Source organism: Pristiophorus japonicus, chromosome 2, assembly GCF_044704955.1.
Source record: "Pristiophorus japonicus isolate sPriJap1 chromosome 2, sPriJap1.hap1, whole genome shotgun sequence".
NCBI classification, from domain to species: Eukaryota; Metazoa; Chordata; class Chondrichthyes; family Pristiophoridae; genus Pristiophorus; species Pristiophorus japonicus.
In genome coordinates this window covers 335937097-335963308 of record NC_091978.1, presented here as the reverse complement: position 1 = coordinate 335963308, position 26212 = coordinate 335937097, and the positions used below count along the sequence as shown (strand labels likewise).

The 26212-nt window shown below is 42.9% G+C and overlaps 1 protein-coding gene across 6 annotated transcripts in view; it reads right to left on the bottom strand.

The window, feature by feature from the left end:
* The window catches only part of LOC139248576 (ETS-related transcription factor Elf-2-like), a 170540-nt gene that overhangs the window by 60667 nt on the left and 83661 nt on the right, over positions 1-26212 (bottom strand). For 2 of the 6 annotated variants that reach the window (XM_070872160.1, XM_070872161.1), the window contains exon 1: positions 7441-7524. The exons of the other annotated variants lie outside the window; for them this stretch is intronic. In XM_070872160.1, the coding sequence (XP_070728261.1) occupies positions 7441-7498 (58 nt within the window). In that variant the 5' untranslated portion in view covers positions 7499-7524. Of the gene's footprint in view, positions 1-7440; positions 7525-26212 lie in introns of those variants that run through there. 6 annotated transcript variants of the gene reach the window in all.

Here is a 26212-nt window from a genome sequence, read left to right as displayed (position 1 = left end):
TAGCACTGCTAACACTACAACCCTGCAATAATCCCTTCCCCTCCTCTAACACAAGATAGTCTAACTCCAGTAGCAAATTCCTGCCTACTTGCAGTTGAGCCCCATTTTACAATCTGCCTGTTGGACAACTCCAACTGATCTGGAATGAGAGAAGACTAGCTTGGTGAAAAGTATACTGTTAGTCTAACAATAAAAATAGGTTTGTTTTGAAATATACTTTGATTGGGGAGGGAGAGGAGATATTCAATGGCACAGCCGGTCAAGCATACCGTTTTCTCACTTCTGGGAACTGGGTTAGAATCCAGTCCAGATTTGATGACTCCCTGGTACCTGTAAGAGTACTATGAATTTAGACAGTGCCTAACAAGCAGAATTCATAGGGGGAAAAAGTGCTCATGGTCACGAATGGCTGATGCAGTATTGGAAATTGAGGGAGCTATGCTAAATATGGACTGCTTCCTGCTAAAAGTAGAAAAGTGATGAATTTTTCAGCACGGACATCCTTCACCTTGTTAAAAATAAAGAATACTGGTTCCTTTAAATAGAAGTTGTTGACCCTCAAATCTTGTGCAACTTCCCTGGTTGGAGCAAAGCAATTATATATACATACAGACTGTAAATCCTCACATATTACTGCAACACAAATAATAGATAAATGTACAAAAAAAGTGATCTATATTATTTGTGAAGAAAAAGTTCACTGAATTGTTGAATATATCACCATTTACGCTCTGTCCCATACACTGTGAAGTGGTCATCTTCTAGTGACCACACCGCTACACAGGAAACCACAATATTTAACACTTGGAACTCAACAGAGAAAATCATAGTAATGCACAAGGGTCACGCTGCAAATAAAATAATTAAAAAACATCTTTAAACTCTTGCTCAGTGCCAGACTGCTGCAAAAATAAAAGTTTTTGATTTTTTTTTAAATGTTATTTGATGCACCATATACAGGGTAGGCTTTCAAGAACAGTTTATTTACAACTGAAAACATAACCTTAAAAAAAACTACAGTTAAGTTAGTGGATTTAAACTCTTAAAAAGGAGATGCACTTCATTAAGTTGGTATCACCGCTGGTGCTATTTCTACTATAATTCTACCAAATAAAATACGTAATTGAAAAAATATTTTCTGCAGGTAAGAGTAGCATTTCTGCCAGCCTGCCAAGACCATCATTCCGCGTGTGAGCAGACCAACCAGGCTGCAGCTGTGTGTTCCTGCCCACCTGCAGCCTGACTTTATTTTCCCCAGATAGCAAAACGTACTGAGGTAACAAGTGCGAGGGGGAAGGTAGTCCCTTCCTATTTTTTTTTTTATCTACATACTATATTAAAAAAATTAGTGAGTAACATCTTCCTTTAAAGACCCGCATCAAGATTCATACAGGTTAGACTGTAACTTTAAAGATGCAGTGTCCAAAATCAGTTTTCACCTACACGTAGCTGCTAGAAGCTGAAGCCTAGCAGCAAAAAGCATTGTGTTCCCCATAGCATCCATTTAAAAAACAGTAATCCTTCAGGAAAAACATCAGCAGATACAGTCACCTTCACTCTGACCGATTTCTAATTTTTTTTTAAATTATGGACAAAAAAGGTTCCTTCATCACAATATATAAAATATATTACATTCAACCTCTGCTACAAAAGGTGACTTTAAAAAAAAACTGGAAAATAGAGCCATGGAAAACTTTTAAATATCTATGCTTTTTAACTAGAATTAGGGAGGGGGAGTGGAATTATGGAGCACTGTAACTTTAAAATCAAACTGGATATACAGATCTTATTTATTAAATTAGCAAAAGAAAAATGGCATTATGTTTGAGTATGATTCAAAGCTCACAAGATGAACCAGTATTGAAAGGTAAACTTCTTAGAAGTACCTGTTCTATAAAATTATAATTGCAGCATGTTGCTTCCAAGCATACTGTGCAACAGGAGAGCTGCAAACATATCAAGGTTATTCCCAAGTGATACAAATGCAACTGTACATCCTACTTAAGCAGTCTAGAAACAATACCTCTTCCACAAGACAAATGTGCTTTGATTGGTGAAAGAGGGAGATGGGAAGGACAGAATTAGATAAATTGATTCCTCAAGGTGAAAGCGTGGATGAGGGCTGTAACTGTGCTGAAATTAAGATAGGCACGCAAGTAGGTGAAGTTCAAGAAGCAAAAGAAGACGATCTTGGTGATGGACCTGGTGTGAGGTTGAAAGCTCAGTACAGGATCAAAAGGAATGTCACCAAGTTCAGGAGGTTGATGGGGTCCTCTCATCTTTTGCACCAGCTACATTACCAATGTAATCATTCTGAAACAAACACTTGGAAATTTAAAATGGACAGCACATTTAAGATTCGATCTAGCTGGATCTTCTAGAACATTGGCCCGGATTTTGCTGCAGAAATAACGGCAAGGCCATCAGCGCTCATCCTTATTAAAATGTAAATCAGACAGCAACGTCCCGTCGTTCTCACATGCTCAGTTAATCGAAAATCAGGAAGTTGCTGTCCGAGTTGCCCTGCTCCTCCAAAATATTTGCTACACCGGTATCTTGCTGAGAGACTTGGCATTCAATTACATGAAGGGCGTGAAGTTGCTGTACTTTCCCACTAAACACACCAGAAAAAGCTAGAGTTTGGCTTGTCCATTCCAAGTATAAGTGAGTTTTTAACGGCATGATCAGTCTTAATACCAAACAAGTGCTCTGGCACTGAAAATTAATATTTACAAGTGTGGAGTCTCATTCCTTCAGATTTAAAATTGTGGAGATTTTTTTTAAATTAATGTTTATTTACTTATTTTTTGTGTATCTTATCTCTTAATCACATCTTTACTTCCCTCTTTTTATTTTGCTTTCTGTACATGATTTGACATGAATTAATTATTCTAATTTGCACTTCCTGGTTCAGACTCTGCGTGTCTCAGTATGGATTCTTCAATCTGATTGGTTAAGGAGACACAACGTTCCCTGTAGAGGGCGCTGTACTGTTTGAGCTCTCTAATAACCGCAAGTTCCAGTGCAAAAGTCCACAAAGTCTGTGGGCAAGTTCAAGCATAATGGCCCAGAAATCCTGGCCTCCCCAGCTCTGTACGGAGTGTGTACGGACCAGGGAAGGCGTCGCAAAAGCCGGTTTTCAGCGCACAATGCGCATGTGCTGAAAACCGGTTTGTCCGATCTGTCAAGCTCCACAGATCCTCCGCATCTCGGGAGCGAGGACATTTTCAAGGGCAAGATTGCGGTATTCACCCATATCTTGCCCAGCGAATGCCCTGAAAATGCTTGCACCTGATAAAAGCAGGCACATAGCCTACTTTTACAGGTGTAAGAGTTTTAAAACACACAAAAACATAAAATAAAAAATGTTTTAAAACACATTTTATTGTTAAAGACCCTCCCCACTACGGTAAGTTTATTTTAAATCATAATTTTTTTTAAATCAGAAAAATATATATTTTTATAAGACATAAATAACTAATTCTTTTTTTTTAATTGGTGTTTTGGGTGTTTGGGGTGGGGTTCTCAATCATTAAAAAAGGGAATTCCAACTTACGGAGTTCCCATTATGAGTGAGAGGATACTGTACCTTGATTGGCTGCCCAGAGCCATGTGACTCCAGCTCCATCGTTAGACATTCAGACATGCACGTTCTGCGACGCGCAGTGAGTGGAGGCCTCAGGACCGGGATCTCTTGTGGGCGCAGCAGGTTCAGGTAAGTGCTCATCTTTTTTTCCCTATTTCAGTCGATCGGAAGCAGCCGACCGGAATTTCTAGGCCAATGAGCGGCGAGTGCCGTTCGTTCACCACTGACCACAAAATTCGGGCCAATAGTTGGAAGCCAGCGACAATAATGGTCAAATGTGTATTTAAGTACACGTGCACAGAGCTCCACTTTCCTCAGTGCATCGGGTAAGCATGTACTAAAGATGATAGCACCAGTGCTAAACCAGAAGAGTGAAGCATACCTGCATCATGTCACCATAGGATCAGAGCTGGAATGCTATTCTGCGTATAGTGCACCTGAATGATATGCATGTATATCATAGTGTTAATTAGGGGAATCAAACTACCAAAATTGTAAAGAAGTTACTCCGCTTAATAGCTGACATTAATAACATTGCACCTCTCTATTTATTTTCAAATCATTTTTTTTTTTAAATCAGGAGCTCTCCCAACAGTCAGAAAAGCCAGGGTCAATTTAAAGTCTGTTAGCTGATGTCAGCCAGGCTACTAAAACTGTCATCAGTACTGAAAGGAGGGGTGGGGAAAGAGAGGAGGAAGTCAGTCAGCTAAGTATTCAGTGACACCCCACCCTTCCACTTAAAGTGCACATGCAGACCTCGGATGAGGACAGGTTCAAGCTCAACTGTAATGCCCCCAGGATAGAATAATCCGGCGATACTCATTGTGTCGCCTTACACATTAAGAATGGTCACTTGAGCAAGAGAGTGGAGCACAACCAGCACCCCATCACAAGGTGAGAAAATTGACAAGAATAATTCAGATATCTCCCAACATTTTAATCAGGAACTTAAGATTTGGCCAATGAATACTTGACATTTTAATCAAAGTAAACATGGCTCTAATACTACAGAATTCTGGTCGCCATTTTACATAATGTCATCCAATAAAATGCATTAAATGTTATTCAGAAAAAAATGTCAGGCTGATACTCAACTGACGATGGGAGGTCAAACTTTGTTTAAAGGGCAGCTATAAATACACGGTTGTGTAGTTTGATATAAATATGGGCTCTGCAGTTTTAGATTTCATACGGTAGTCTCACAACATTAGGTCAGAAGTAGTCTGCTGCTCTCTCTCACACATACACACACACACAAGCTCGTATAGCACTGCCACCTGTTACAGATCAACACAACTTTCACCGAGGTACCCCGCTTGCGGTTGTTTCCATTTATGGAAATGTGTTGGATGCCAGATCTTGGTCGGGAATAAGCCGTGCGGGCTGATATATTTGCAGTTTGTGCACAGCAAAGGCCGCCTCTACCCGAAGTGCAGCAGCAGGCTCCCAGCAAACTTTTAACCTGGGAGCACCGAGGCTGGATGGCCCTCCCTTGCAGAGGACGTGTTGGGCGGCATGATCCGATTTGCAAACTTTCATTCAAACCGCAGCCGACATGAACTAGTCTTAGTATTTTATTAACTCTTTTTATTTGCCTCACAATTACTTGATGCATATTAAGCCGCACTAAAAAGTTCATCAATTTTTAATCGCCAGGAGTTGTAGCTGCGTCAAGGAGCAGAGCGATTGGAACTCTCCTCCCGAGGGGAAGGCTGCACAGTAAAGTTAAATGCACATAAGTCTACGCAAGTGTGGCGGTCAGGTTAATGCAGCGGTCAGGTTAATGCAGCATCTGCAACTTCCAAATTTAAGCCCACCACAAACCTCCTAACCCCACCACAAACCTCCTAACCCCAGCCAGCAGCCGAGATATCCTCAAAATAAGGCCATGTGGCAAGCGTCCAAGACTTTGTCAGAAGACACTCAGCACAGCCCCCAAAGTGCGGAAGTATTACCTGCAGCGCAACAACACGTTTCATTAATAAAAAATAAAAGTTCCGTTCTTCCTTACAGATCAAACCGTCCAGTTTCAGACCCGTTTTGTAAAATCTTTTTTCCTTTCCACAAATAGAATGTTGGAATTTGTTACTTAACTGAACAGCCGATTTTTAAAAAAACTTTAATAATTTAAGTTTGCGATTACGACGGTAAGACAATTTGCCGAAGTTTTTTTTTTGCAATGCTGGTAGTTTATTTTGGTGTTTATTTTTGATTTATTGACGATGGGGGGGGGGGGGGAAAGAGATGATTTTCCTCAAAAAATAAACCGATTACTTGGAGGGACTCGGCCACTTTACTACGCCCGAATACCATTCAAAAGTAGAAGTTTTTCGTTTGATTGATTAGTTTTAGCGAAGTTTTCAGAAGTATGACTGTGCCGTAAAGATTTTAAAATCTACACATTGCACGAATGGAACTACCCTTACTCCGTGCAAAACATGTTTACAATAAACACGGTCCACATGGTTATGTGGTGCTTTGTGTTGGCAATAACCAGCTCTTGAACTTTTCAGCACTCAGTGTTGTAAGTGCATTTTAAAAGTGTCAATTGCAATGATTGTCATAATTGCGCCAAAATTATATAGGTACATAAATATACATGGAACACCTCTCAGCAAATTACTCTGTTCAACAACCCATCAAGTTAACACTCTCCCAACCACCCAAAGGAGATCTCTCAAGTGTGCCAACAGATTCAGGATGATGAGTTCATAAAATTCACTATTATTCATGGCGGCAATCTGGGCTTTCGAGCAATTTAAGAAAATAGTTAAATGGGGGGAGGGAGGTGGTTTTTAAAATGTGTTTTTTTTGGGGGGGGTTTGCTGTTTGCTTGCTGGCTTTTGCAAGATTCCGTTATTGAATTGCGGGCTTGCTGGGCCAGAGAGAGCGAGTGAGGCGGACGGGAGTGCAGTGGCAGCTGCTCACTTCCGTGTTTACAGACCCTCCCCTCCCGCTCCGCGCTCCTGGTCCGCGGGGCGCAGCCTATCCTGCTGGCCAGAGCTAGGGGGTCGCATTCGGCTCTCCGAACGCCCCCGCGCCCGTTCTCCCCGCTCCCCGGGCCCGCGTTCCACAGCAAGCTCGCGGCCCCCCACCCCACGTTCCAATCCCGCCCCCCCAATAAAGCTGCACGTCAATCACCCCAAACCCTTCCGCGGCGCTTCCGCCATCAAGATTGGTTGCGGTCGCGCAGTTATGATTTAATATAAAATTTTTTAAAAGGTACATTAATCTGCCTCCCCCCGCCCCCCTCCCCCCAAAAATACACCACTCCTTAAATATATATTTTAAACAACCTCCCCCTTAATTATTTAAGTTACATCCACACATTAAGCGCCAACTATCGATTTAAAGCCTCAAGTATTCACAGAGCAAGACAGCGTGGCAAGACGTCGGAAAGACAACAATCCACCACACTTCCTGGTTCAGCAGCTATTAATATAAACTAACGGCAATCGCGCACACACACACACAATCAGAACAGCACTCTGGAAATAAACGCAGTCCTGCAAATAAAAAATCCTTGGACCATTACAACTCTGCAAATACTATTTTGCATTGAAGCAATTGATGAGAATTTTTTTTTTTAAATCAAGTTTTATTTGCCCCCCCCCATACCTCTCTCTCAAAACCCCCATCAGGAAGTGCCCCTCTCGCCATGCAGGTTGCTAACAAGGTGATCACTTCCTGATCTCTCCTCCCCCCCCCCCCGCTCCCTCCCCTCCTTTCCTTCCTTACAGTAACGGGACTTAAGCAGAGTGCAGGCAGGCGGATGGCCCCCTCCCCCGACATTGGCCGCGCCGGGGCTCCGAGCGGCATGCACGGGCTGCAAAGTTCTGGCCGCTGGGTTTTACCGGCTTGGATGAGTAAATCCAGCTGATTTTTCCGACCCTCGTGAAGTGAAGTCGCCATCTTCTCTGCAAACAGCAGCAGCTTCCCAGAGAGAGAGAGAGTCAGAGAGTGCTGATGGTATCACTGCGCAGCGACAGGAAATCTTTACACACACACAGCCGTATCCGTCCGCAGAGCCACAGACCCACCGCAACTTCAACAAATCTGAGCACTCACCAGAGTTAGCAGGAAGCAGCGGAAAAGAGAAAACACCGTACCAAAACCAAAACACTCAATGCAAACGGTCCCTTCTCGTGCTTTTTAAAATGTTTATTATTGTTGAACTTCTACCTGCAATATGGGCATTTTATTTTCATTCTCACGCAAGTACGCTCGCTGTGAAAATCCTGCAGAAAGCAGCGACAGTTTCTCCCCACAGTTAAGGGGTGAGAAAGAGATCCAAGAGCCACAGGCACGATCCCGCTATTGTCTCAATTGGAGCGCCTTTTACAATTTATTGGCAGGTCCACAGGGATGCAATGTTTAAAAAAACGGAATCCGGTTCCGTGATTTTATAAAATTGTTTGATTTCCCCTGCCCCCCACACAGATTATAAACTAATGTTCTGCGTACGGGTCTACTGTACAATTTATGAAGTCAAGTTTAAATAATCTCCAATTTCAGGGAGTGTGCACAACTGGATAAAGTCCTGGAAGCAGTTCCTGTTTAAGGCAGGAACCCCGAACATTACAGACCTCCGACGTAGCACCACCCAGTTACACTGTATAGAGTGCAATGATTCAGAAGGCTAGGCCGGGTCATTTCAATGAATTGGAAAGGCTTCGAGTTACTCAAAAATTGGATTTCCATACTTCAACAGGTTTTTTTTCTGAAAAGTAGTATCTTTTGAAAACGTTTGTTCTCTATCAAGACATTCATATAAAAAAGAGTTAAAGTGGCTTGTTTAATTAAATTTTTCAGAAGTTGTGCCATTTCCCAACACAAACATTTCAAGGCAGACTTGTGAAAACTAATTAATCTCGAACAGCATCGGAAGGTGAAGTATATGTGGTTAAACCTGCGTTGACCTGTAACGCACTGTTGTGTTATTTAAACGAACGTGTCCCTTTAAAACCACAAGGTCCACTTTCTGTAAATCCTAAGGTCATTTTTTAGTGCGTTGCAATTGGTTGAATGCGGTCAGTGAGGGGTATTTATCGAATGGCGGGTGTGGTGCTTGTTAACTTATAAACCAGGTCAATCTACACACTTCCCTCTCCAATAGCAATTAACCCACTGGCCCTCAGCACCAAATGACCGCCTTTCTTTTTCACAATTTGAAATATGACATAAGTACCAATATTTTATACAAAGTTTCAAGCCAAGGACCTTCAAAATGTTTTTCTTAAATCATAGATCATTGATGAAATAAATATCTTACTGCTACATAATATGCAGACTTAAGTGTGAAGAACACTGCATACTTTTATATAAATAGATGTTTCACTGAAAAAAATAACTACAGTATGTGTCATCCAAGCAGTTTCGATGAATTTTTAAACACATTGTTGGTCGTGTGTAATACTAACTATAACAAAAATACTCTTAATTTGAAAATGATTCATTTTGTTGTTATTTAAAATGTAGAAAATCATACTAAAATAGACAGAAAAATCCCAATTTCTTTGTCACAGAATATTAATGGCAAAACTAGTTTTATCGTAACTACAATTTAAAACAAAAACAGTCAGACAGCTGGCAGTTACAAAATAAAAGTGTAATAGCACATTGATTCTTGCCATGTAATGGTTTGATAAAGTTCATCAATCACTGGTAGCCCGAAGATTTGCATTCTGCTTATTGCTATGTTGAGAAATTGTCAAATACATTTTAAACGAACATAGCCCTTTAAGCCCACAAGGTCCACTTTCTGTAACTTCTAAGATCATCCAATAGGTTGAATGCAGTCAGTGAGGGGAGTTTGCAGAATGGCAGGTATGGTGTGGCTCAGTTGGTAGCACATTCACCTCCAAGAACAGAAGTTTGTGGGTTCACTCCAGAGACTTGAACACAAAATCTCAGCCAACACTCCAGTACAATTCTGAGAGAATTTCAGATGAGATGTTAAACCAAGGCCACTCTGCTCTCAGGTGGATGTAAAAGGTTCCCATTGCACTATTTCGAAGGGGGGGGGGTACTCTTTTTAATTCCTCAATCAACATCACTAAAACAGATTATCTGATCATTATCATATTGCTGTTTGTGGGATCTTGATGTGTGCAAATTAACTGCCTCATTTCCTACACTACAACAGTGACTACCAATGTTCCCTGTAAGCTGCATGCATGTGTGGCTGCACAATAATCTGCAAGGTACCTCACAGGCCACTCACAAGCTTATCCATTGGAAATAGCGTGCGTGCGCAGGAAATTGAAGGGACCGTGCATTAAAATAAACAGGCCATGCACAACAAAGCGCAGCTTAGAGGGAACGTTGGTGACTACATTTCAAAAGTATTGAATTGGTTGTAAAGCATTTGGGACATCTTGAGGTTGTGAACACCACTATATAAAACTTTCTTTTATCAAATGTCTTGCATATAAGCACATGCCATTGGACTTCCTGTGATGCTTCGCAATCCAAACTATAGCAGACTATAGAGAAATGAGCAACTGCTCCAAACTAGGTGTAGATGTAGGAATAAAAATTCCTTTGTGCCCCGTTTGGGGCGCTAACTTTTGAAAAGTGATCAAAGTATTGCCAGACGATAATCATTTTTTCATCCTGGGGATTTCAGCTTTAGCACTCCAAGAGGGAAGTGGAGCCCGAAGTCAAGTGCCATCATTTGTCTTGAAACGCTAAAGTGTGTGAGGGGGCGGTAGTGGCAGAAAGTTAAAGAATGTTCAGTGCAGTGCTGCCGGCATCAGAGGCTCCTTCCCTCGCTTAAAGGAAAGGGCCAATGCTGGGTTGCAACACACTTACTCTTATTTGTATGGGGCCACGGGACCTGCATGACTTCCATTCAAGCCCCAAGCACTCCAAGAGAGTGGAGGGCTGAAGAATTGTGCAGCAATCTGCCATCAAAAACATTCAGCAGGCACCAGACTGGTGCGAAGAATAAAGTTTGCCCTACCTGATTACTACAGCCTTTAAATATCGCACCCTAAGCAGCCAGCCAAGGTGACAATGCCTGCTGTGACTGCCGTTGTTGATGCCCGGCATGTAACGGGGGGTGGGACCGAATATTACCGCCCTGGATGTAATAGGGCGCTGCGCATCTGATGACGTCACGATCTACAGGGCGCAACAGTGCGAGGTGGCAAGTGTTAGCGCCAGCGCAAAACCGCCAGAGAAGTTCGCGGGCGTCGGTGAATTCTCCACGCCCAGTCGATAATCCCTTAGCGTCCAGTTTCCTCCTCCCCCCCCGCAGGCGCTCATGGGAGGCGCAAAGGAGCTGAAATTCTCCCCCGTTCCACTTTTAAAAACTATGATTCTTACGCTTTCTCTCTCTCTCCTGCATTCAGCTCTCTAACAGATGCAACTTACTTTTAAAAAACCGAGTTTCAGCTATCTCTCCAAGAATGTATCAGCTTCAAAGTCTGCCAATTTTTTTTTTTTTTTAATTGATTTGTTAAACAAACAAAGCCAGAGTTCTGAACTGCAGCTGACCTATAAATTGACCCACCATTCATTTCAAGAATCCACCATAATTACTTAGTGTTAAAGGAGACACACCTATTTAACCATGAGCGGTGCCAAGGAAGATTCATTAATTTATTAAAATTCTTGCCCTGTATGCATTTTTTATAAATGTAAGTCATTTATAATTATTCTGAAACTTAATCCAATTCTTCCATTTTTGTTTTTACTTACCTCTGGGTGATTCTAATACATGATTGTTCACAGACTTCCACTTTCTCAAGTGCTGCAGCAGACCAAGTTGGGTAAAATAAGCTAAAAGCAAATAAATAGCTTCAAGTCAAGTGTATAGCTATGAGGACAGATTGGATAGGCTGCGTTTGTTCTCATTGGAACAGAGGAAATTGAGAGAAGACCTCATTGAGGTGTACAAAATTTTGAGGGGCCTGGATATAGTGGATAGCACGGGCCTATTTCCACTGGTGGAGGGGTCAATTACAAGGGGGTATAGTTTTAAGGTGGTTGGTGGAAGGTTCAGAGGGGATTTGAGGGGGGGGCCTTCTTCAGGCAGCGGGTTGTGGGGGTCTGGAACTCGCTACCTGGAAGGGTGGTGGATGAAGAAACCCTCACCACATTTAAAAGGTGCTTGGATGTGCATTTGAAGTGCCGTAGCCTGCAGGGTTACAGACCTAGAGCTGGTAATTGGAATTAGACTGGATAACCTCTTGTTGGCTGGCGCAGATATGATGGTAAGTACTAGAGGGAATGGAATACGGCCAGGGTAATCTCCTGGACTAGTTTTGATCGCCTGGATGGGGTCGGAGAGGAATTTTACTAGATTTTTTCCCCAATTGGCCTGGGTTTTTATCTGGTTTTTGCCCCTCCCAGGTGATCACATGGCTCCGGTTAGGATGGAATGTAGAATGTTTTAGTGTAAGGGGTGTTGCAGTTGTGTGGGGTGGACTGGTTGGGCTGGGTGCTCTTTACCATTCCGCTTTTGTTCATAGGTTTATATGTAACCTTCAGGGCTGCTGACCGAGGGCCGTGCAGCTCTTTGTCGGCCGGCATGGACACGATGGGCTGAGATGGCCTCCTTCTGCACTGTAAATTTCTATGTTTCTATACTATTTAATCTTGTTAAACAATGATTTTTGCAATTAAGGTAATTGCACTTTTAACCTCCTGCACTCAGCTTTTTCTTACAGATGTGAAGTAATATTTAAATACATGTTTGTTTCATCTCCCTCCATCCAAATAATTGAAATGTTCCAAGCTTTACAACTTTCCAGTCAAACAAATCCAGGATTTCAGTTCTGCAGCCCGACCTGTAACTGACCCTGCATTGATTTCATCAATGCAGAGCCCTAAAGTAACCCACACCTGCATTACTCTCACCTTGAGCAGCACCACAGGGCATTCAATAATAATCTATATATTCTTAAATTTGGTATGTCCTGTTGCATTCCATGGAAAAGTCTTACGTAACCCTTTCACCAGTATTGCCTGAAGGTAATGCTTTCCTAAATAGGATTTTCCAATGTCATGTGTAACTGCTTTAAGTTTGGATGCTCTGGCCACGAGATGGTGCTACAGAGCAGTTTTTAAAACTTTGTGAACCTCCATCATGTGGCCCATGCCGATTCTCCGCTGTGCGGTAAGTAGCAAGGCAACTTTTCCCATGTACAGTCCCCATCACTTACACTGTCCGTGCTAATCACGAATAGTCGCCTATAATCGGGCAAATGGCACTAATCATTACAAAGGTGCCGTTTAAAACTTATTAAATGCACTGGCTAGTTCGTGCCGTTTAGTATTTACCGATTTAGAAGTTCAGCTGATTTCAGGCAAAGACAGGTCTTCAAGGTGTTTCAATCAGCTGTTTCCACTGTTAACAACGATGAGAGGCAGTCAGGAAGTGAAGACTTCAGGCAGTTTCACAGTGTATTTCAAAAGACCTTTACCTGTATTTTAAATGGTCCTACCTGACACAGGCAGACAATCGGGCTGCCCAGCAGTATGCAGATGCAGCAACAGTGGGAATGGGGCGGTTAAGTAATTCCCCACCATTTTTGGAGCAGTACCGCCCTGTTTCCGCCATGCAGGAGGCATCAAAATCTATCCTACCATATTCTATGTTCACCACAGGAGATTCCCCATTACATTAATTATATTGCATATAACATGTCATGGCAATCAAATTTATGCTGGAGACCTTTTGAAGTCGATTGGGTGTGATACAAACATTACTCCACCTTAAGCAAATTTCTTCCAGCTGTCTGGGTGACAAAAACTTAGTTATTGCAAATAATGCAAATGTATTCATTGGAGTCATTCATATCTTTGTTTGAAGAGCAGACGGCTAGCAAAGCAAACAAAAAAGTATTGGCTAACTAACAGAAAACAGAGAGTCAGGATAAGTGGGTAATTTTCAGGTTGGAAAACTGTAACTAGCAGGGTGCCACAGGGATCATGGCTGGGGCCTTTTCTATTTACAATCTATATTAATGACTTGGATGAATGGACAGAGTGTAATGTAGCCAGATTGCAAAAATTTGGCAGATGGAATATAATGTGGGAAAATGGGAGGTTATCCACTTTGGTAGAAAGAATAGAAAAGCAAATTATTTAAATGAAGAGAGTACAAAATGCTGCGGTACAGAGGTATCTGGATGTCCTTGTACATGAAACACAAAAAGTTAGCATGCAGGTACAGCAAGTAATTATGAAGGCAAATGGAATGTTGACCTTTATTGCCAGGGGGATGCAATCTAAAAGTCTTGCTACAACTGTACAGTGCATTGGTGAGACCACCCCTGGAGTACTGCGTACAGTTTTGGTCTCCTTATTTAAGGAGGGATATACTTGCATTGGAGGTAGTTCAGAGAAGGTTGACTCCTGAGATGAAGGGGTTGTCTTATAAGGAAAGGTTGAGCAGGTTGGACCTATACTCATTGGAGTTTAGAAGAATGAGAGGTGATCTTATTGAAACATAAGATTCTGAGGGGGCTCGACAGGGTAGATGTAAGCGAGGATGTTTCCCCTCGTAGGGGAATCTAGAATTAGGGGGGCATAGTTTCAGAATAAGGGGTCACGCATTTAAAACTGAGATGAGAAGGAATTTCTTCTCAGAGGGTCATGAATCTTTGGAATGCTCCACCCCAGAGAGCAGTGGAGGCTGGGTCATTGGGCTAAATTTTCCCCAAAGCCGTTTTTTGGCGTACTTGAAGAGCTACGCCCATTTGAATTGTTGATTTTGGCGCCGCATAGCCTGTCCTTTAGCTTTGGGGGTGGAGCCTAAGATCTGTGCCAAAAAGATCGGGTTGCCAGGGTAAAGAGGGACACACTGCGGGCTGAGGCTGGAAAGTGAAACATACAACACATTCTGGCCAGCTCCCAACAACCTGCACAAACACCTTGCAGCAGCTTACCACCATTAAATTATTAAAGAGTTTATGAAAAAGTCTATTCCTCCCTTCCCTCTCTTCTACCCCCCTCCCCCCACCACTCCTCGGTGTCGCTCCTAACCCTGGCCAAAGGGCCTCCCTCCTCCCAGTTGTCACTTCTAGCCCTGGCCGAAAGGCCTCCCTCCCCTTGGTGCCGGTTGCTGCTGCTAGCCCTGGCCGAAAGGCCTCCTTCGCCCCGGGGCCAGTTGCCACTGCTAGCCCTGTCAAAAGGCCTCCCTCCTCATGGTGCCGGTTGCCGCTGCTAGCCCTGGCCGAAAGGCCTCCCTTTCCTCTCCGCCCCCCCCCTCACGCTCACTCCCTCTCTGCTGTTGCTGTCCCGTCCGTGGAACTGCATCTGCTACGCTGATTCTCTTGCCTGCACCGATTTTGTTAACTGCCCAGAAGGTTTATCCAGAGTGGTCACATACGCTGTTCTAAGAAAAATTGCAGTAAATCGGAGCTGGCCAAACTTGCTTAAATGGCCAGAATTGGCGCGGGTGGCAGGTTACGCCCCCAATGAGGTAAAAAAAATTGTAGCCTAAAAAATCCTACCTAAGGTGAATTACACTAGCGCAGAAACTTTGGGAAAACTTGGGAGATTTGAATTTAATCCAAAAAAAAAGATGCATGCCAAAAAAACGGCAGAGATAATTGGGGAAAATTGAGCCCATAGAATATATTTATGGTGGAGATAGGCAGATTTTTGAACGATGAGAGTCAAGGGTTTATGGGGAGCAGGTAGGAAAGTGGAGTTGAGGCCAAGATCAGATCAGCCATGATTTAATTGAATGGCAGAGCAGACTCGAGGAGCCAAATGGCCTGCTCCTATTTCATATTAAAGCCACAAAAGGAAGTGCTCATCTCGATTCATCCATCGATATCTATCCACGACCCAGATATCCTACAAGAAATGGAAGTCGCAACCTTAGGGGGCAGTGACCTCAGAATATTCAAGTTCAATAATAATGTGGGATTCAGGAATACCAAAAATAAAGAGCCCAGGTCTGTGTGTATTTCTAAATCCCACATAGTTTGAATCTGTGCCTAGTTCTGGTCACCGAAACGCAAGGGAGACATTCAAGTGTTGGAGGCAGATCCCGATTGTCAAAAGGTGCGAGTTATGAGAAAAGATTGAAAAAAACTTTTTAGCCTTGAAAGGAAGTGTCTGAGAGGTGACTTTTTAAATACAGGTAAATTAAATAGTAAATTGTATGAAAAGGTAAATCTGCAAAGTTACTTTAAACTAAATTGAGAGAGTAGGACAGGGGAGGTGGGGCGAAATGCTTCAAAATCTTTACGGCCAAGAAAACTTTTGCTTGGAAGCACAAGTATGGTCCTTTACAGCAGTGGTCGTGGGCTTAAGATGCATAAGTTACCGTAGGTGTTTTTGCCAGTTAATGTCCCATAAGACAGAATTGCCCCTGTTTACCCTCCTCCTTCCAGCTGTAAATGTGACTGTGTTTTGGGTTTGCTTCAGTCAAAGTAAAATCATTAATTGGTTCAAAACTTTCTATCAGTGGTTGTCAAATCAGATTTCTCAGGCCACTCTACAGCATGTGCCTCATACAGTAGTTGATAACCTCCCTTGAAGAGGTGCAATGTAAACACTGTATGCCAAATAACAAAGTCCCAAGGCGCTTCACAGGAGTATTGCTAGATAAAACATTTGACACCAAGCCATTTAGAGAAATGAGGGCAGGTGACCAAAAGCTTGGTCAAAGAGGTATGTTTTAAGGAGCGTCTTGAAGGAGGAAAGAGAGGCGGAGAGGTTTAGGCATTTAATTCCAGAGCTTGGGGCCTAGGCAACAGAAGGCATGGCCACCAATGGTTGAGTGATTATAATCAGGGATGCTCAAGAGGGCAGAATTAGGAGCGCAGACATCTCAGGGGGAGGGGGGCTGTGGGGCTGGAGGAGATTAGAGAGGGGCAAGAGGCCATGGAGGGATTTGAAAACCAGGATGATAATTTTAAAATCAAGGTGTTGCTTAACCAAAAGCCAATGTAGGTCAGTGAGCACAGGGGTGATGGGTGAGCGGGACTTGGCACGAGTTAAGACACGGGCAGCCAAGTTTTGGATCACCTCTAGTTTACATAGGGTAGAATGTGGGAAGCCAGCCAGGGGTGCGTTGGAAAAGTCAAGTCTAGAGGTAACAAAGGCATGGATGAGGGCTTCAGCAGCAGATGAGCTGAGGCAAGGGTGGAGATGGGCGATGTTACGGAGGTGGAAATAGGCTGAGAATGTTGTGACCATAATATGTTAGTGAATAAGAGGCAAGGTGTTTTAATCAATTAAATTACATAAAGCATAATGTTATAATACCACAGCGCAAAACCAGTATCTTTAATTAATGGCAAAGAAAGTATTTGTTAATCTTGTGTGTCATACACTGCTGACTCTAAGCCTACCAGTGGTTTGCATGCTAGTTCTCTTTGGACATGGAAGTGTTTTCAGATGTGATGTGACCACAAACCTGCCAAAGACAACCAAGTAATTTGGTGGTAACAATTTTAAGAAAACCATGGTAAATTTGTTTGATGTACAAAGTCAACTTGGTGAACTGAAGTGTTATTATGTATTATTTTGCATACACCAATTTGTAATTAATTGAAAACTTTAGCAAATGTCTGAATCATTTTCCACTTATCCCTGAAGAATGGCACCACAGAACAGTGCTAATTAAATGTACAGATGGATTGGATAGCTCTTACGGATACATCGGAGTTATATATTACCAGGTGAGCAGTTTGTGTCCTTGATGCTGGCATCAGTATCTGGCTTTGAAGATAGTGTTCCAGTTTTAATTTGAACTTGAAAGCAAAGTCATGAAAACTGACAGTGTTTTGATGTATAGTATTTATAAAAGAGGATCGTATGCATTTTCACGTCCCTTATGTTAACGCAAACAATTGACAGAGCTTCCCCAGAACTTGTGTATATATTAACTGTTTATATTCAGTAAGATCTTGTACCTCATATTTTAATACTTTCCTTTGTTTAAAATTTCTAGTTTGTGCAGTAAAATAAGCATAATGGTCGATTAAACTGTAATTTTGCAAAATGTAAACTTTTACTTTTCAGATAAAGTGTGTTAGTTAAATTGTTGGGTGATTTTGTTCTGCATTTGCCCTTTATGTAATTGCACTGAAGACCAAATGTGTGAATAATGTAGTTTAATCAATTGAGCTGATCTGAATAATAATTCCAGAATATCGCATGGACCTCCATACCTTGTCCAGTTATTCCTTTATGAGTGGCATATGTCTGCTTTTATTCTCTGTGAATAATAAATCTACAACAGGAGGGTTCCAGTGAATTCATAAACCAAACAAGCAAAGACTGAGCAGTATATAACATTATCCAGAACTCTGAACTTAATTCACAACTCATTTTCTTCTTTTCCCACCCCCAACACGCACAATATTTAAAAAGAGAGACTACTAGGGGTCTATTGTGATGTTGATGTGCAACGGTCACCACACGTTAAAAAAATCCACGCTCAGGCATCTTCCACCCCTGGAGCTCAGGACTGGAATATTGGGTGCTCCACTGAAACATGCGAACTCATCCCTTTTGGTGTGAAAGCAAGTCATCCTCGTTTGAGGGACTGCCTATGATGATAATGATGACCAAAGCCAGTTGGATAGTCTGAGTACTGGAAGCACACCTGAATTTATGAGGAGAGTGGGATAGTCAGTGGGAGAAAAGGCTTGGAACAGGTGGCCGAAAGGTCAGCGTGTCACAACTGATTGCAAGACCAGGAGCAGACAAAAAGCACTTCAGGTGACCTGGGTTAGGTTAGTCCTGGTACAGCTGGAAAAAAGAATATTCTTAGAAAAAGGGAGATGGAATAACCTACCAGAGAGCTGCCATTGATATTTTGCATATGCAGATGCCCTAATATTGTGGAAGAGATAGAACTTTGTAGATTCAAGCCCCACTCCTCAATAGCAGTGTCTGCATTACCCCTCTCTTTTGTGAAAACAGATGCAAAGTATTCATTAAGAACCATACCCACATCTTCCGCCTCCACACATAGAATACCCTCATGGTCTCTAATAGGCTCTACCCTTTCTTTAGTTATCCTCTTGCTCTTAATATATTTAAAAAACATCTTTGGGTTTTCCTTCTGTTCTGGTCTCCGCATTACAGGAAGGATGTGATTACATTGGAGAGGCTACAGAGGAGATTTACGAGGATGTTGCCGGGAGTGGAGAATCTTAGCTAAAGGGACATATTGGATAGGCTGGATTTGTTTTCCTTGGAACAGAGGAGGCTGAGGGGAGACCTCATTGAGGTGTATAAAATTATGAGGGGCTTTGGTACAGTGGATAGAAAGGGCCTATTTCCCTTAGAGGGGTCAACAACCAGGGGGCATAAATTTAAAATAATTGGTAGAAGGTTTAGAAGGGATTCGAGGGGGAAATTTCTTCTCGCAGAGGGTTGTGGGAGTCTGGAACTCACTGCCTGAAAGGGTGGTAGAGGCAGAAGCCCTCACCACATTTAAAAAGTACTTGATGTACACTTGAAGTGCCATAACCCGCAGGTTACTGACCTAGAGCTGTAAAGTGGGGTTAGGCTGGATAGCCTCTTGTTGGCCGGCATGGACACGATGGGTCAAAATGGCCTCCTTCCGTGCTGTAAACTTCTATGAATCGCATAATCTAAGCTGCTGCTGATATTTCAGTGAACAACTACTGCACAGTCAGCAAATATGGTATTAAAACTGAGTTTCGTGCTTAAAATTGCCTTCTGGTTAGGACCCAGGCTGATAGGATGGGACCGTGTAAGGAAGGGGTGCCTACTGGTGAAAACAAACCATGGGTTGGTTGAAGTGGAGCTGTGAATGGGTCAGGTGGCATGTCCAGGTAAATATGACTTCAGAATCAGGAGGGAGAGGCTGAAATCCAGGAGCAACAGTACATACTTGTTCTTTGCCTCCCTATCTAACACTATTTATCGGCCTTCTGATTTATAGAAATAGAAGAGGGAGTAGGCCATATGGTCCCTCTAACCTGATCCGCCATTCAAAAAGATCATGGTTGAACTGCTACAGCAACTCTACTTTCCTGCCCCATCTCCATATCTCTAGTGCCTAAAAATCTATCGATCTCCATCTTAAAAATACTCAACGACAGCCCCTCTGGATTAGAGAATTCTAAACATTCACAACCCTCAGTGAAGAAATTTCTTCTCATCTCAGTCCTAAATGGCTGACCCCTTATCCTGAGACTATGACCCCTAGTTCTCTAGCCAAGGGAAACAGCCTCTCAGCATTTACCCTGTCAACCCCTCCAAGAATTGTATACATTTCTATGAGATCACCTCTCATTCTTCTAAACTCCAGAGAATATATTCATATTCTACTCAACCTCTCCTCATAGGACAGCCCTCTAATCCTAGGAATCAATCTGCTGAACTTTTGTTCTCTCTCCCCGCACCCCCACAAGGCAAGTATATCCTTACAAAAGCGAAATACTGCGGATGCTGGAATCTGAAATACAAACAGAAAATGCTGGAAATCTCAGTGGGTCAGGCAGCATCTGCGGAGAGAAACAGAGTTGACGTTTCAGGCCGACGACCCTTTGTCAGAACTTGCATTGGAGGCAGTTCAGAGAAGGTTCACAAGGTTGATTCCTGGGTACTGGTCCTCGTATTGGACTGTACAGCCACTTAAGAACTCACGATAAGAGTGGAAGCAAGTCTTCCTCGACTCCAAGGGACTGCCTATGATGATGATGAGAAGGGGCTGTCTTATGAGGAAAGGTTCAGCAGGTTGGGCCTATACTCATTGGAGTTTAGAAGAATGAGATGTGATCTTATTGAAACAAAAGATTCTGAGGGGCAGTTCTGACGAAGGGTCATCGACCTGAAAAGTTAACTCTGTTTCTCTCCACAGATGTCTGACCCGCTGAGTTTTCCAGCATTTTCTGGTTTTATTTTATATCCTTAGTTACTTTTCCCCCACTGAATCTCGTACTCTCCCGTTCTAGGTCTTCCACGCTCTACTACACGATGCAAGCACAGCACACATAGTTTTGCTATCAGTTGAAAACATTCTAAAGCTAACTTGAGAAATAGGTTTCACCTCATTATTGAAAAGAGAAAGGTTCTTAACTATAGTGAAGCAAGAGTTGAGGGACATACCTTGAGAAAAATAAATTCTTTGTTCAAGCTACAAGTATAAACAACAAAGTTGCTGTGTGGATTTCTCAGAGGTAAAATCTAAGCAGTTTTTAATTCCGCTCAGTTAGATAAGATACAAACCGTAGCTGTAGAGAAAAACCATGTTCTCTAGTATGTTTTCGAATCAATTGGAAGGAAGTCAGTCAAAAAACCTGTTGCCAGACAAACAACGAGAAAGTTCTGTTGATGTATGGTGGTGCATCTGTATAAGAACATAGGAAATAGGAGCAGGAGTAGGCCATAAGGTCCCTCGAGTCTGCTCTACCATTCAATATCATGGTTGATCTGATCTTGGCCTCAACTCTACTTTCCTGCCTGTTCCTCATAACCCTCGACTCCCCTGTAGTTCAAGAATCTGTCTATCTCAACCTTGAATATATTCAATGACTCAGCCTCCACAGCTCTCTGGGGTAGAGAATTCCAAAGATTCATGACTCTAAGAAATTTCTCCTCAGCTCCGTCTTAATGGGTGACCCCTTATTCTGAAACTATGCCCCCTAGTTCTAGATACCCCCACAAGGGGAAACATCCTCTCAGTGCCTACCCTGTCACGTCCCCTCAGAATCTTAGATGTTTCAATAAGATCACCTCTCAATCTTCTAAACTCCAATGAGTACAGACCCAACCTGCTCAACCTTTCCTCATAAGACAACCCCTTCATCCTAGGAATCAACCTCATAAACCTTCTCTGAATTGCCTCCAATGCAAGTATATCCCTCCTTAAATAAGGAGACCAAAACTGTACGCAGTACTCCAGGTGAGGTCTTACCAATGCCCTGTACAGATTTCCCTACTTTTATACTCTATTCCACCTTGCAATAAAGGCCAACATTCCATTTGCCTTTCTAATTACTTGCTGTACCTGCATGCAAAATTCCATCAAGGGAATTTTGATAGATTACAACCAATACATCCACCATCTCTGCAGCCACTTATTTTAAGACGATAGAATGCAAGCTATCAGGTCCTGGGGACTTGTCCACCTTTAGTCCCATTAGTTTTCTTAGTACTTTTTCTCTAGTGATAGTGATATGTTTTAAGTTAACCCCTCCCTATAGCCTCTTAATGATCTATTATTATTGGGATGCTTTTAGTGTCTTCTTCCGTGAAGACCAATACAAAATATCTGTTCAAAGTCTCTGCCATTTCTGTTTCCCCATTATTAATTCCCTAGTTTCCTCCTTTGAGGGACCAACATTTAGTTCAGCTATTCTCTTACTTTTTATATACCTGAAAAAGCTCTTTATATTTCTTGCTAGTTTACGCTCAAAAAAAATGAGAGAGAAGATAGATTAAGTTGTCCTGGTCTGATTTCAAAATATTTCCCAATCTTCTCGCCTACCACTCATCTTCGCAACATTGTATACCTTTGTTTTTAATTTGATACCACCCTTAACTTAGCCACGGATGGTTCATCCTTCTCTTAAAAAGAGTCTTTCTTTCTCACTGGAATATATCTTTGCTGGGAGTTGTGAAATATCTCCTTAAATGTCTTCCACTGCTTATCTACCGTCTTACCCTTTAATCTATTTTCCCAGTCCACTTTAGCCAACTCTGTCTTCATATCTTTGTAATTGCCTTTATTTATGTTCAGGACACTAGTTTGAGACCCAAGTTTCTCACCCTCAAACTGAATTTGAAATTCTAACATGATCACTCTTCCCTAGAGGATCCTTTACTATGAGATCATTAATGAATCCTATCTCATTACACATTACCAGATCTAAAGTAGCCTGCTCCCTGGTTGGTTCGACACCATATTGTTCAAAGAAACCATCCTGAGTACACTATGAACTCGTCCTCAGGGCTACCTTTGCCAATTTGATATGTCCAATCTATATTAAGATTAAAATTGCCCATGATTATTGCCATACTTTTCTTACAAACCTCTTATTTCTTTATTTATACTCTGTCCTACAGTGTAGCTACTGTTAGAGGGCCTACAGACTACTCCCACCAGTGACTTCTTTCCCTTATTTATTTTTTCCACCAAAACTGATTCAACATCTTGATCTTCTGAGCCAATATCATTTCTCACTACTGCACTGATCTCATCCTTTATTAACAGAGCTACCGCACCTCCTTTTCCTTTCTGCCGATCCTTCCGAAATGTCAAATACTCTTGAATATTCAGTTCCCAACCTTGATCTCCTTGCAACCACATCTCTGTGATGGTTATCAGATCATACCCATTTATTTCTGTTTGTGTCAACTCATCTATCTTGTTACGAATGCTGCATGCATTCAGATAAAAAGCTTTTAATTTTGTCTTTTTACCATTTTTCCCTACTCTGACTCTACTTTTTGGTGCACTCTGTCCCTTCCGGTTACACTCTGGTTATCATTACCCCTATCGCTACCCTGCACTACTGCCTTCTCCTTTCTCTTGACTTTTTTAAATTTTCCCTCACCTGAACCATCCCCCTCCCCGACACACAGGGTCATGAAACAATCATGCATTAGCTTCACCAATTCACTAGAGTGGAAATTCGGTTTGAGGCTAATTCGGGTGCTAATGGTGATGAGACAATAGATTTTGCACCGGGAAATATTTTGTGTCTGCAGCCACAAAATTCATCAGCTGGGCCCCGGGTGTGGAGCGGAGCGCGAAGGGAGGCGTTCCACACCTCTCTCAGGGCGCTATGCCAGCTGAGCAACTAAAAATCCCAAGTTAAAGAGCCGGCCTCGGAGCGCCCCAAGAGAGTCTTCCCTGGGGAAAAACCCCCCCCACAAAAAACATTCCTCACCCCACAAACATAAATCGTGAAAATAAAAACAATCACACTTACCTAATGTATTTATTCCTTCCCTCACAGCCGCCAGGAGTGCTTTGACCGCTTGTTTTTTTCAGGCGCTACAGGGTTAGCGGCAAACAAAAATCCTTGTGATGTCGAAACCGTTGCACATTGGCTCGACACCCCCAGGCGGTACTGGTCAGTGCCGCTGGCACCAGCACACAATATGCCGAGCAGCATGAATGCCGACACTCGCAGCTCCGAACCCCTTCAGCACCTGTTCCGATCCTTTCCGGGGCGTTAAGCTAATGACTTTTTAACCCCCGAGACGCCAAGTCATTTGAGGTTTCCCAATTAATATTTGTTTCTTTGAAGTTATCCATTAACATAACTCTCCTGTTCTCAGAAACCCTTCCCATCTCTTCATCGAGCAAATTGTCGTCTTTCTTATGCTGACCTGGTCATCTGTAGCAATGTCTGTGTTAGCTCTGTTTTTATTTTTAAATGAAGAAGCACTTCGAAGATCTCCAAAATCGAGACTCTGTCTTTGACCGGAGTATTCTCGACTCCATCCCACAGCATGCTATCCGCCACCACCTCAGTAAAACTCCAACACTGCACGAGCTAGAAAAAGCCCTAAGACAGCTCAAGAACAAGGCTATGGGAGCAGAATGAATCCCTGCTGAGGCACTGAAGTATGGCAGAGGGGAACTGCTGGCGCGAATACATGACCTCATCTCTCTCATCTGGAGGGAGGAGAGCATGAAAGGAGATCTCAGATGCAGTGATCATGACCACCTGTAAAAGGTGACTTCAGACTGCGGCGACTACAGAGGAATCTCCCTGTTATCAGCCACTGGGAAAGTTGTCGCTAGAGTCCTCCTCAACCATCTTCTCCCTGTGGCTGAGGAGCTCCTCCCGGGGTCACAGTACAGATTTCGTCCCCTACGGGGCACAACGGACATGATCTTTGCAGCAAGACAGCTGCAGGAAAAATGCAGGGAACAGCGCCAGCCCTCATACATGGCCTTCTTCAACCTTACAAAGCCTTTGACACAGTCAACCGCGAGGGTCTATGGAGAGTCCTCCTCCATTTCGGATGTCCCCAAAAGTTCGTCACCATTCTCCGCCTGCTCCACAAAGACATGCAGGCCGTGATCCTTAACCAACGGATCCATTACAGACCCAATCCACATCCAGACAGGGGTCAAACAGGGCTGCATCATCACCCCAACCCTCTTCTCAATCTTCCTCGCTGCCATGCTCCACCTCACAGTCACAAGCTCCCCGCTGGTGTGAACTATTCAGCCACCTAAGGACTCTTTTTAAGAGTGGAAGCAAGTCTTCCTCAATTCCGAGGGACTGCCTATGATGATGATGATTGAAGGCTGCCTCCAGAGCAGTCCAGGTATCGGATTGCCTGTAGAAGATGGCAAATCTCCTACAGGCTTCTCAAACACTGCTCCTCAGAGAGCTGGCGGTCTGAGCGTTGGTTCCTGTAAACCCATGGGGGTTAAGCGCTGCTCTCCGAACGTCTTCAGCCTCTCATCATCCATGGGCCGACATGGCCAAGAGACTGTCCTCTAGCTTGGCACCGCCTGGCAATAGCATGAAGCATGGTAAGCTGGCGAACTAGAAATGCCCCAATTACATTTTCTCACTGAAGTTGTAAGGGCACTGTAATGGAAGATAAAAGAAAAGTTTGCATGTTGGGGCTTCACACGGCATTATGTGCGCAACCGTTGTTTATCAATATAACCTGCGATGTGGGATCCTCATCCCTCCATTTAAAAATGCTGCCAATACCGCCTGGCACACCCTGGGATTGCCAGGTGTTTTCAGGCATTTCCTGGGGCGGGTGTTAAATGAGGCGTTAAGGCCAAATGTTCCATCCGGGGCGCTAGCACAGCTTTGCACAACGACTGACGTCATCATCGCCACGCTAAAAACGGAGGGCGGGGCGGTAAGTTTTTGCGACGGCCAGTAGCCGAATCTTCAGGCCGGACAGTAAATCCTGGATGGCCGGCATAGCCTGGGCGCTAACAGAGGCGCAAATGAGCTGAAAATCCAGCCCTTGCGACTTTACAGACTCCTCTATTACTGCTACACAGACCAGCACTACTGGGTCCCTTCCTATCTCCTTCAGTATCCTTTCTAACTTTTCCTCACTATATACTGCCCTTGCCCCAGCTACAGAACTCACAGGGATCCTTACAACAAACATGGCTATCCACTTTCCTGAGCTAACAGTTCACAATGACTACAATTTCTCCATGACTTACAAACTGAATCTTTATCCATGTTATCTTCTGTCATTTTCTAGCTATTTCTTCCTGTATGATCTTATTTATCTCTGCATTATTGGATAGTGTCAGATATTGATTATTTACTGTAATTTCCAGTCACTTCAGAGGCCTTTTTTTTTCTTGCTAAGTTTACCAACCTTAATCCATCCAATATCTTCATTTTCCTGGTTTTTCTCACCACTTGTCTTCAATTCCTGGCAAATGTATCCCCAACTATTGAGTCTTCAATCCCTGATGATTCACAAGATCCAATGCTCATCCAGCCTATTTCACCAACACCGTGATGAATGACTTACTGAGTTTAGTACTTTGCTCACCCTCAATGCCCTCACTTTTGTCTGCCCTTGTTAAGTTCCTCTATTCTCCTCTCTAATGTTATATCCTTTTCCTTGAGCTTTAAAAAAAAAATCAGGTAACAATTTCCCCATGTCTTCACCCCTTATAAGTGACTTTCTTATTGATAAACATCCCATAGCAACAACACCTCA